This window comes from Condylostylus longicornis, unplaced genomic scaffold, assembly GCF_029603195.1.
Source record: "Condylostylus longicornis isolate FDR11 unplaced genomic scaffold, ASM2960319v2 ptg000038l, whole genome shotgun sequence".
Taxonomy (NCBI): Eukaryota; Metazoa; Arthropoda; class Insecta; order Diptera; family Dolichopodidae; genus Condylostylus; species Condylostylus longicornis.
Window position 1 is genome coordinate 12,779,765 of NW_026578007.1, and position 13,928 is coordinate 12,793,692.

Consider the following 13,928-nt stretch of genomic DNA (forward strand, 5'->3'; position numbering starts at 1 on the left):
AATCTCAAACAGTCAATCTTTAAAATTTACGAAACAGTAAAAACTAATAAATAATTACATATTCTTTAAATAATTTTCATATTTTCATAAATTTAAAAGATGGATTGTTTGACATTTCCTAAACAGAAAATTGGTAAAGTACTTTTGGAAATATTTGCACTTACGTGGTATCACAGTTTTGCCGACGTTATGTTTCAATAAGCTTAAAAACTATCTGTTTGAAGTTTCATTATGGTATATTTCTTTGAAATTTTTGTGGAATTCCGTACATGAGTAGAAAACTCGCTCAGATACAAAATTTGTGCTTACAACTGATTTATACCGAAAAAACGTTGAAAATTTCGATATGCTTATAAGAGTGGTCAAATTTGATTACATATTACATCATCTAATTCAATAATACAATAAGTATGTGAAAATAATCATTGTTAAAACTGTACCATGAAGCTTTTATTTTTCTTATTTCGAAATATCAATGCAATTATGTCTTCTTGATAACAAATTAAGAATTTAGTAACATAGTAATACTCTCTATTCTCTGGTATTACCCAAAATTGTTTTTGCGCGAATAGTATCAGACAATATTATTAATTTTTAAGCATTTTATAGTTTCCAATTAAAAAAACTTCATTATTTCACTTGAAAATTTTCGTTGTTCAAAATACTCTTGCATTTAATTTGGAATTAACTAAAAATTTACAAATAAATTTTTTGCTTTTTAAGTAATCACAATGGTCAAAAATTCAAATTTAAGGTAAAATTGAATTAAATTTGACATATCACAAAAATGGCATTAATTATAATTGGAAAATTGCCAACTGTATGAATGAAAGAATTTTCCTATTTTGAATATTTAAAGATATATAAATTTGTAGAAGATTACATAACAGACACGAATAACATTATACTTTTTTTATGCCGCAGTTTATGAACAGATATACTGATACAAGCATGATAAATTCTGTATATAATTTGTATCTTGAATTTTAATTCATATTCATATTTATTTAAGTTAAAAAACCAAGTTTATTCTTTTAGAAAATCTATGCTTTAATTTTACATAATCAAAAATGAAATTTAAAGGCTCACGTCACCAGTCACAAATAACAAGTATTATAATTTATATATTACTTTGTATATAAGGTACATAGATATATAAGTTATAATACTTTATGATCAGTTCCAGTTAAGTGACCGGTATAAAATAAACTAGTATAACGAAATATATAATATAAAAAAACTTTAAAATAATTGTAGTGTATATAAGTTCAGTTTTACATTCATACAATGCGCATATATTTAACTTAACAACAAAATAAAAGTAATTTAATACATGTAACATGTTACAAACACATGTACACATAATATTTAAATATATAAAATAAGTTTTCTGCAGATGGATTAAGTATATAAAAGGAATAAATAAGTATATAACAATTTTAATGTTTTTTGCTAAAGAATGTTCGTTTTATTATCAAATAGAGTAGTTAAAGTGGAGAAATAAGATACATACTACATGCTATCATTATCAAATTAGTATGCATATTTAGTAAGCTCTTTAATTAAATTCAAAGAAAATGAAATTGCATATATATAATATATATATGTACATATGTATATGTATGTATATGAAATAATTTTACATATTATAATTTTGTAGATAGTTTTATACTTTGTAGTTAGAAGACAATTTTTGTAGTTACACAACAAACTAATTTTTTTGAGGGCGCTAGTGATTATTAAATTTTTTAATTTAAAACAGCATCACTTAAAAAAAAGTAGTTCTATTGATTAATTACAAAAATTGTCTTCTGTGTATCATTATTAACTATATACACAATGATATTATGTAAATTTTATAAGGTTAGCAAATATTTTAATTTTTCTTTAAGAAATATATTTGCTATTTACCTAGAGGTTTCTTCGTGATTTATGCACATTTCGTAAAATGAAATTAAACAAACCAAAGGCGTCTAATATTTACTTATTTTTTGTTTTACATAACATTATAGATAAACAGTTTTACATACATTTTTTTTTTCTTACATACCAGATTTGTTATCAGTATCTAAATTTAATGGGAGTCGGATGAAAACAATCATATTTGTAAACACCGTTTGACACTGTTTTGTAAAATCAGATTTTTTCTGAGGTCAAATACTAGAAATTACCTCACTCACATCAGATTGTCAGATGTCATATTGTCAGATATTTTTTTAAATAAAATGACGACAATGAATTTTTTGAGTAAATTTTAAATATTTTGGTTATAATTTGCGCAGAAAATTGTTAAAATTTTGACGTAAAGTCTGAGTTTTATCTTAGTGTCATATGTAAACAGCCGTATTAAAAAAAAAAAATTAAAATTTAAAAATTTTAGACTATAAAACTGACAATTAAATTCACATATATTTTATACATATAATTACTAATTTCAAAGTATATAAGTATGTACATACCTACAATATATTAAGCAATCTACGTGAATACACATACAAAAGCATAATTATTATATATTTCAAACTTTTTCATTGTACAATTGAATGAATTATAGCAAGTATGTACAATATAGATTATATAAGTTTATGTAAAATATAATTGTTGTATATATTTATTTTATATAAATATAAGTTTAATGTCATCCACATTATTATTGACGGAACTTTTATTTATGCATATGTATGTATTTATGTATGCAGCAGGTCCATTAAATATTATAAAGTATTATTTCATAATTAAATATTCAAAGAATTATAATTTTGTTATTTAAATTTTATATTTAAGTTTCTTAAGGGATATGTACATACATATGTAAATATGTGATAGACATTTATACAGTTTTTGAATAATAATGCAGATCTGTCGTATGTACAGTATTAAATTTTATATTTTGTTTCATAAAACTACATTTGATCTTAATAAAAATGGGTTTTTTTTTTAAATATTTTTTTAAATTTTTTTTAGATTTATCTAAACTGTATGTATTCATATAATCTACATACATATATAATTTACATACATATAATTTACACATGCATGTAGGCATGAGAATCATTTATTCAAAATTTATTGAAGTGCTACCAAAACAGAAAAAAAGGAAAACAGATTGTTTTTGTTTCGTTTTAATTCTAAAAAAATAAAACGACAAAGCCACATGAATAGACAATGCTACATTGTAGTTAGTAAGCAAAATTAGACTTAATTTCATTTTTTTTTTTGATGTTTTAATACCAAAATTAATTTTCTAAATTAAATTTAAATTATAAATACCTAATAAACACATAAACATTAAATAATATATTTTTATATAAGAAAAAAATATGTTTGTGTGTATATAAATCATTTATACATTTTGATTTATTCGAATTATAAAGCAAAAACAACAATAAAATAAAAAAAAAATAAAACCAGTTTTTCTCTTCTATTGTTACTTCATTGGGAACTGTGGTTTAATTTACTCAATACATTTGTAATGTAAGTATAATCAAGTTATAAAAAGAAAAAATTACCGCCGCCGCTATGCAATTCAGAACAAAAAAAAGAAAAAAAGTTAAGTATGTGTTGGTATTTTCTCCGATCATAAAATAAACGTAAAACTGTTATACACATCCCCTACAAACTTTTATAATATTTGTATTAAAAAAATATTATTACATATAAATAAATTCAATTAAAAATTTATATGCAACAATACAAAAAGGGAAATTATATGTCAAGAGGGAAATTATTGTTAATAGAGAATGAACTATAAAATAAGTAGGTACGTACTTTCGATGCAACAATGTAGTGTTATGTGGTATTGTAGCCGAATGAAACATAATAACAATATGAAAAAGGAAAATTTCTCCATATTAACGACGCCACATTTATTTTTTTATGAAATAGAATAAATATAAAAATATACATACATTAAAAATTAATGAATAAGTAGAACAAAAATCAAAAACTAAATAAAAAATAAATGCATTGTACATTATAGATGTAAATTGTTAAAATATAAATATTTAATTTATAATTATAATGAAAAATATATTTGAAAAGAAAATCAAAAAGTATACGTATAAGCATATAAGTACATACATTTGTATGTATGTTTATATAAATCTCTCTTGCTTCGCAACTAAACCAAACTACAAAAATAAAAATATGATTAAGAAAAAATTCTGCAGAATTTTTTTTTTTTGTTTTGACATTTTGTTGCTTTGTAGCAGCAATATTGAAGAGAGGTAACAATACCAAAAAAATTACTTATAACCATAAAAATATTTTCAATTTTTGAAATTATAGAAAAATTAACAAAAACCAAAATCGTTTTTCTTTTTTTTTTGTAATTTTATTTAAAACAATAAGTAATTATAATTCTTCATTTTTATGTTTTCTTTTTTAATAAATAAAAAAAAAATATATTAAAGTAGGTAGTTAGTTAGGAAGTAGAAATATATGTATGTATGGAGTCATTCCCAAAATTATTAATGGTTATAAAAAGCAATAAATAACTAACTAACACACACAAAAAATTAAGTTTTTAAACTAATACATCAATGAATGTACGTAAATATTATAACACTACATTCATATGGAAATTTGTATATGAAATAAGTACTTTTATATGTATTTGTTATAATTATTGTTTTTATACATTTTATTTATACATGATTATTAACAACAAACAGCACACAAAATGAACAAAAAAAAAAGAAACAAAAACCTTGAACATGTTACATCTTCAATTATTTTTTTTATTTTAAATATTATGTAGGTAGCCTAGGCATAATTCAAAAAATTATAAATAATTTTATTGGTATCTTTTTTTTTGTACTTACGTTCTATATTTTTTAATAAATTATTTGCCAATAAAATTCCAATCAATTATAAATAAAAGAGAGGAGTATTGAATATAAAGAGAAAATACACAATGTACCTATGACATAGTGTATTTTGATTATGTATTTTATACAAAGTACCTAACCAAAAGTACTAAATTACTATATAAAAAAGAAAGTACTGTATTATAAAAGAAAGTACTACCTACCTACCTAATATAGTTAGTTATTTTATTCAATTACAAAAATCTGCATAACTCATAACAATAATAATCATGTAATCGTGTGTAGGAAGATTGAATGTCAAATAAGGACTTTCCTAAATTTCTCAATTCGATTATAATATTATAGTTATAATAAAAGTACATAATATAGTTACAATATTATCTAAATATTTATATACCTATATTTAGAATAAAATGTTATTAATGTATATAATTACATTATATAGTATTTTGTATGTAGTTAACCAAAAAAGTATAGCTATATAACTCAGTAAATAATAATTTAGAAATACAGGTAAATAAATAAATAAAAAAAAATCATGTACATTTATGAATTTTAAACAGTCAAGAGGTGAAAAAAGAAATTGGGACATTTTTTCTGTTAATTTTGTTAATCATAATTATAATATTATTATCTGTCATCATATACACATACATATTATGTGCGTATGTATCATCCCAAGAATGGGGGGGGGGGGGGCAAAAATGTACCTTAAAATATTTTAAATTAAAATTTTACTTATTTTATACCTAGAATTTTTTTTTTGCTATTATGCATAAGAAATATTAAATATTTAAATGGGAATGTATAACAATTTTTATTAAATTTTTTATTATGAATCATAATAATTTATTTTTCTTAATATACATATATGTAGTATTAAAAAAAATTAATTTGCAATGATGCCACATACCTAAAAAAATTAAAAGAGACGAAAAAGAAACAAAACATTTTTTTTTTCGCAATTTACTTAATTTCTTTTCTGTTCCACTCTACGCCACAGTTTTGATATTTTTTTCTTCTTTACTTTTATTACTGTATTGTAAATTTTCTTTTGTTTTTCTTTCGCTTTATAAATTGTAGTTTTGAAGTTACAGAAAAATAATGAATATGCTCTTATTATATATTTGATATTGCTGCAGCGTTGCAGTACCATATTTGTATTATTCTTGTAGTTAATAAGAATTGTATAAACGGTATATACATATACATATATTGCAAATTTAAACTTTTATACATATTATTAAAAAATATATATTATAGAAGCAACAACACAAGGAAACAAAAATCACACAAAAAAAAAACGAATGAAAATAAAATTCGATCTTTTTTTTATATAAATCAAATGTCTAAAGTAATATTACTAAAGTATAAATGAGAAAATAATAACAATAATGACAATTCAAAAGAATTATAATATAGTGACTTTATTCTATCTTCCTCTCTATTTTTTAAAAGTATATAACGAATAATGATTATCTTTTTCTCTCATTCAATTTTTATATAGCCGATGGGACATATATGTCTTATTCTTTCTTACTCCTGTTAATAAAATAAAAATGAATAAATAATTCCCTCTCATACTTGCATGCACAATAAAGAGCTCTTATATTTATAATTTTACCGATTAATAATTTTCCCACACACATGCAAAAAGAAAAATATGAAATTTTATTTCAACAAATATTTTTCACACATGCATAGTTTGTATGTGTTCCTTCTTTAACTTTAACTCAATTTAATGGAAAGAGAATGAAGCCTAAAAAAAAATTAAGAAGAAATTATACTTAAAATGGAAAAACGGGGAAAATTTTATTTTTTTTTGTTCTTATTGGAAAATAAGTTCATATGCGGATGTGTATATAATTCTTATCTATTCTACAGCTACTCTGTAAATTTATAACAATTTACATACATATATTTAAGAGAATTCAGTAAATATTTATTAAAATATAAATGGATATGTGTGTGGTTGTGTATCGATTATTATATTTTATTATAAATACATAATTATTTATTCCAAATTAAAAAAAAAAAATAAAACTTGTAGATTAAAAAAAATTATACAAATTAAAAATTAAATTATATTCAATATACGACGATTATACCACACTGTCTTTTATAAATATAATCCATACACACACATGCACGTTCTTCTTTTTATATATTAAAAAAGTTTTTGAGACAAACACATATACTTATTTACATACCTACAAACTTCTCAATATAGTTTTTTTATTTTATTGTAAAAATAAATAAAAAAAGTTTTTATGCCACATTTGGTGCTATAAAATAATTTTATTATTTATAATTGAAATTTTTTATTTCATTTTTATTTTTATTTTTTGACATTTTGAAGATTTTTTATGACGTATGTAGATAATTTTCGTACTTAATTGTAGAGTATTAAATTAAAAAATTATAATTTTATTATAAGAAATTACCTACTTTTTGATTTAAAAAAAAAAATAGGGTAAGTATGCTATTAAATTTTTGAAATCGCGATTGGATAGATATTTTTTATAATAGTTTAAAATGAAATAAAAAATCAGCGGGGGATGTCAGATCTCTTTTAAAGAGAATGATTTTGATAACGTAATTGAGGTAAAATATAAAAAAATTAACAAAAAATTTTTAATTCGAAATCTCTTCTGTATTGAATAATAATAAAAGTCCCCTTGATACGAGAGATACGACATTCGCGGTCAGGTTTATTCTAACTCTTATTTGACATATGACGAGCAACTTATATAAAAAAAAACACTCTTCTTAACATTAATATATCATACTCGTATTTGATAAGTTGTTCGTTATATGCTTACTTTATTAGCTTTTTTTTTTTGATAAAATAACAAATTTTGATATGTATGTTCTAGAGCTTAATTTTAGTTTAGACAAACACCCTAAATTACATCACACCCTAGGTCTTACATATTTTTATTTAAACTGATAATAACATTTTACAGCCAATGAGTATTAAAAATTTATTTTGTTCTTTTTTCATTTTCATTTAGTATGCAACTAGTAATTAAACTCAAATTAAATAAGGTTATGATTCTTTTTTAAAAAAAGCGTAGTTTTCAATACTATAAAATTAAAAATATTTGAAATGTCGTTCTCTTAATTATCAGTTACGGATGCATTGTACAGCCATTTGATTTTGACATTGAAGGTTCTGTGCGTATACAGTTCTTTTACTTGTCAAATCGATTTATATACAAATATAGAAAATTAAGTGATGCAACTAATTAAAAAAATATTAAAATTATCATTATTGTAATTGCCGAAATTTTAATGATTGTAATCATTAAAATTTTGACAATGAAAAGATCATACTCAAGAAATAAATCCGAGAATCAAAAATTGAAAAATTAATTTAAATTTGTACTCACGTTCAAAGAATTTCAATAAAGAATAAGAAATTAAATAATAAATGATTTAGTAATATTTTCATCTCGAGCAGTTTCTTAGACCCGTGTTCGTTTTTTTAATCTTATTAACATCACATTGCAGAAATAAGATAAAAAAATTTGAAGGGCCGAAAACCAACTACCTAATTTTTCCTTTTTTTTTGTATTTAAAAAATAATTTTTCAATTCGGATTCTTTTTAATTTATTTGATATTTTTTAGTTTTTTATGTGATTTAGGAACTCAATAATTTTTTTTAAACACTTGTTTAAAAAAAAAATTATTTAGGTAATAATTTTATTTTTTATTGCTAATAAAATATTTTCGATTACTTAATTTTAAAATTTTCTGCAATTTTTATTAAATGAATCATAGGATCTTTGAGAATTTTTGTATTCTTACTTCTTACTATTGACTGAATTTTTATAAACAAAAATACCGATAAATACATACATACATAATACTCACGTTAAAAGCTATGTATAAAATTATTTTCATTAAAAATCACCCTATTAAAAAAAAAATTTTTTTATACATTTTAAATATTATAATTTCTTTGTGTGTTTTTTTATTTATAAAAATAAAAAATTTGCAAAAATTTATCGAATGAGTAATTTGTTTTTATATCAACGTAAAGGCTACGTTATTTATTTATTTTTTTATTTTTATTTATTATTATTTAAGAATATAATAATGTAAATAAATTACAATTTTTTTTTTAAATTGTGTATGAATATTCACAAAAACACACATCGCACACATTATCATGATTATAATAACAATATGGCATGTAATATGTGTATGTACGTAAGTATAAAAATATAACCTATCTGCTGTAGGTAAAGTGTCATATCTGTATAGAATTGTTTTCGTAAAGTTTTATAAGTTAAAAATGTGTTGGGAAAAAAAAGAGAAGAAAAAAAAATTATAATTTTTCAATTACGCATGCAAAATTTTTAGTATTAAGTTTAATTAAATTTAAAAAAATACACAATTAATATACAATTAAATAATTAATAATAATAAATATTTTTTAAGTAAAAATGATTATTTAAGAAAATATTAGTATGTATGTATGGATATATGTACGAATATAATTAAAATGGGAGAGTACAATAAAACGTCGAGAACGACGAAACTGATTTTGATGAAAGTTGGAAAATTTTCTTTACATACAGGTATTTTTTCATTGTTATCATACTTAGTAGCAAAAAGCTGTTATACATATTTATATGCTGTTATATATACATAATATGTATATGAAATTCGAATATTATGAAAAAAGAAAAATAAAGACAAAATTTTCCATTACGAAATTAATATTTTTTTTAATATCAAATTAAATTGTTACACTCGTATATAATTATATAAGTATATGTGTATAATATAGACTAAATACGTACATAATTAAAATGAAATTTATTATAAATAAAAATTATGTATTAAAGAATTATTATTTATTAATTATAAAATATGTGAACGTTTTATAATTTTATACATATACATATTTAACAATGTATGATTGAATATCTGGCAAGACTTTGTAAGAATACATATTATTAAAACTAAATGATTAATCAGTGAAATATAAGAGAAAAATATCAAAATTAAATGTACTGTAACACATATATATATAAGTATAGTTCAAAATACACGAACATTTATTCGCATGTTAAACTCTTTAAATACATCTTTCGCTCCCTTCTGTTTTTTCTTTTTCTTCTTTATCTTGGATCTTTGGTAAATAGTTTTTAGCTGAGTTGGTTGATTATCGTAAAATATCTAGTTATCTAGATTATAATTGGAAATATTTATATTAACGGTATAAAATGCCCCCCTTAAGTACATCTTTTTACATTATTTGTAATTTTATACTCGTATACATAAATAAATATAATTTTTTCTTTTTATTAAAATAAAAATAATTTCTATTTTTAAAAGAGGTTTTTGAAAGTGCAACCCCTTGAGATGGTTTGTCGCTCTTTTGACACTTTTGTGACAGGAAATAATGTGTAATAGCAGTTATAAACTATAGAGACCAATAATAAAATTGATATTAAAAAAAATTCCACTCTAAAATTAAATTTGATTCAAGTTTTTAAGAAAAAGAGAAAAAAAGAAAGAGAGAACAAAGAGAATATGAAATTAATGCAAAATATATAAATTTGTAAAAAATTTTTTTTATAAAAAAAATATTTGTTTTTTAATGGTATGACATTGAATTATGTAGGTTGCAATTTTAATAATTTTGGCTACTAATATTCTTATATTCTTTTTTATTCAAAATTTTTTTTTCTCTCTTATTGACAATTGTATTACAAATTACAATTTTTTTAAAAAATAGATAAACGTTAAGTGGGAGTTTGAAATAGTGAAAAAACTTGTTTAATGAAAAAAAAGATTTCTTATGGGAATTTTTACCATAGAATGAATGACTGCGCTTTGATATTTTTTATTAAAAATACAACAAAAAAGAATGCAGTGTAAAACGAAAATAGCTCTTAAACCTAAAAGAACAGGAACAGAAACAAAAGAAACACATGTCTCCACCCCAAAAAGTGTTAATGCAGAGACAAATTTTTAAATGCGTTGCTTTCTATAACCAGCTGTAATTATGTAAAAAAAAATATTAAATTTATAAAAAAACGAGAATTGTGACAAAAAAATTCATTTATAATATTGAAAATATAAGCAAAAACATAATCTCAAAATGTCAAAATTTGTGCGTTCTTTTTAGTCTCAAAAATTATTCTGTATCTTTTAAAGAACTTGTATATAAAAAAATTATTACATATGATTTTGGGATTTCTATGCACCTCGTTTTTCAAAGTATGGGGGTCTGAATCAAACTACTTATATTTTTGAAAAAGCTAGGAAAAAAAAATTTTTGTTTGGGGTTCTTACAATCCATATTACTTACAATTAATTACAATTCTAGTATTAATATTTATTACTTTGTAAGTATTTCTCCTCTCGTCTTCTTCTATTGAAAATTATTGATTTTATTTATTAAAAAAAAAAATTTCCTTTGGAGAAAACCGTAATACAATATTTCACATTGTCCTATATTAAATTATTTTTTTTATCACGATAATTTGTAAAAAAAAAAATTACTGAAATAATGTAGTTGGAAAAAAAAAAAACAACAAAAACAGAAATTAAAATTTTCTGTAAAAGAAAATCCCAACATCATCACGCACACACACACACACACACCCTATAAATTCTGTAGAATTAAAAAAAAAAATTAAGAGCGTACAAATTATGAACACAAAATACTTGTTGTTTGTATTTGTGTGAAACGATCTTGTAATATATTTCCATTATATATTGGATAATACGGCCATATTTCAATTTAACTGTATTTCTCTTTTCATTTTAATATATACTTAATATTTTTTCTCTTTATACAAATTTTTTTCGTTTATAAATGATTTTTTAACGAAAATATCTACAATATAGCTATGACTATGATATTATTTTGTATATGTATATTTTTTTGTTAGTATGCATTATGAACTTCAAGTTATATTATATATTAAGCATATATGAACGTATGAATGTGTGTTTGTATCTTGTAATATTCTCCTACGTGTTTTTTCTTTCTTTTTGACTTTAATTTCTTTTCTTATTTAACTTGCCTAAAAACGTTATTATTATTTTGATATCATAAAAAGAAAAAATTTCATAAAAATTAAAATTCGGTAGGTAAAAAAGATAAAAAAAAAACACAGTTATAGATTATTATTTAGAGTAGGAATAAAAATAATGAAAAGAATACTCCAGAATTTCTTTCTTCATTTATATACATACGGTCATACATACATTTATTATATAATATGCATGTATTGCATATTTTCCATAGCATAATAGTGCTGTTTATTTTTCTTTTACATATAAAACTATGTAATACAAATATGTATGTATGTACCTATATACTAGAATATAATCATAATTTTTTTTATTAATTATAATTAAAAATTAAATAAATAATAAAGTAAGAGGTATATATTTGTACTAAAAATTTATTGAAAAAAAAGGTGTGTTGCCCCTAATACCCTAAAAATTTATCATTGCCTTATATTTTTATTTAAATAATAAAATTAATTGGTATACCAAATGTACATAATGTAGACACGTTCGCTACCATATACTAATAGACATGTATGTACATAATAATAATTATTATTTACAAGTATTTTTTATTTAATTAAATATTTTTATATTTTGTGTAAGAAGAAGAGAAAACCGACTAAGTATTTACTTACCAGAGCGAAAAAATTTGTATGGCAATCCTCTAAACTTGCGCCGTTAGTTTGATGATGCGTCATAGTTGATTAGATTTTAAATGAGATATGCCTAACCACATTTTTTACAAATAATTATCATTTATATAAGTAAATATATATATTTTTTTTTTGTTATTAAATTTTATTATATTATGTATGTATATATATATGTATATATTAAAAATACATGTATGTATGTACAAATATAATTTTTTTTTTTATGTAAATTTTTCTTTTACATATATTCTTTTTTTTATGATATTGAGAAGTATATTTTGTATATAAAATATTTTTTATATATATATACAAATTAAGTATATATATAATAGATTATTAGCATTACACTTAAAGAAATTTTAATATAAGAATTTTTTTTATTATGTTTTTATATATATATTTTTTTTTTTTGTCACAATTCACAATTTACACTGTAATAAATTTATATATTAAAAACAATTTTAATATTTTTCTCTCTCTCTCTCTCTTTTTCTCCCCTTTTATCGTTTTTAATTCATCATAATGCGATGTAGAAAGAGATTTTTTTTTTGTTTTACTTGCATGCATGTATTATTATTATTGTTGCTGCTGTTGTATTCCGCCTATATGAAACATTATAGTAGTAGAGAATGAAAAAAAAAAAAAGAGTATATTATGAGTGTATGAGTGCGTGTTATTAAGTACATAAAAAAAGAACTTCTTTTTTGTTCTTAAGAAATATTTTTTTTTTAGTTTATTAAATCTATTTGCTTTATATATTTTTTTAATTTTTAATAATACATATATGTATATAGTATTTATATATTTTCTTTTATTTTTTTTAACCTAATCGTATTATTTAATATTACTTGTATTTTGTATATTTTTTCATACTTAATTTGAATTGCAATATTAATCAACACTATATGTATATTTTTTCTGATATCCACATAAAAAAAAATTAGAAAAAAAAAATAGATGAGAAAAAAATTAAATATTAAAATAAAATATTAAATAATTATTAATAATATTAATAATACTTAATATTATATGTATATAATTAAATAATAACTATTATACAAATAATTTAATAATAATTATTATTATATTATTATATTTTTCCCCTATTTCTGAAAAAAAAAAAAAACACTTTATCCTATAAATTTTTTTTGTTTTATTTCATCTTTCTTATTTTTTATTTCTTTCGCATTACACACGCACACACGTTAACACAAAATTATATTTTAAACTAACACTTTTATAATTATAATATTATATAAATATAAAATATTTATTATATTATATTTATTAGAAGAAAAAAAACTTCTAGATTAAAATTAAATACAATCAATTATTTTTATACACAATACATATGAATATTATACACTTCAGATTTTATATTCATATAAGAGAGAGTACATGAGA

The 13,928-nt window shown here is 20.9% G+C and overlaps 1 protein-coding gene across 7 annotated transcripts in view; it reads right to left on the minus strand.

The window, feature by feature from the left end:
- Window positions 1-13,928, minus strand: part of LOC129609163 (MATH and LRR domain-containing protein PFE0570w) — a 76,291-nt gene that overhangs the window by 60,074 nt on the left and 2,289 nt on the right. For 5 of the 7 annotated variants that reach the window (XM_055521068.1, XM_055521070.1, XM_055521074.1 and 2 more), the window contains exon 2: window positions 12,507-13,126. In XM_055521068.1, the coding sequence (XP_055377043.1) occupies window positions 12,507-12,569 (63 nt within the window). In that variant the 5' untranslated portion in view covers window positions 12,570-13,126. Of the gene's footprint in view, window positions 1-12,506; window positions 13,127-13,372; window positions 13,443-13,928 lie in introns of those variants that run through there. The other 2 variants (XM_055521069.1, XM_055521071.1) reach the window with 2 other exon arrangements.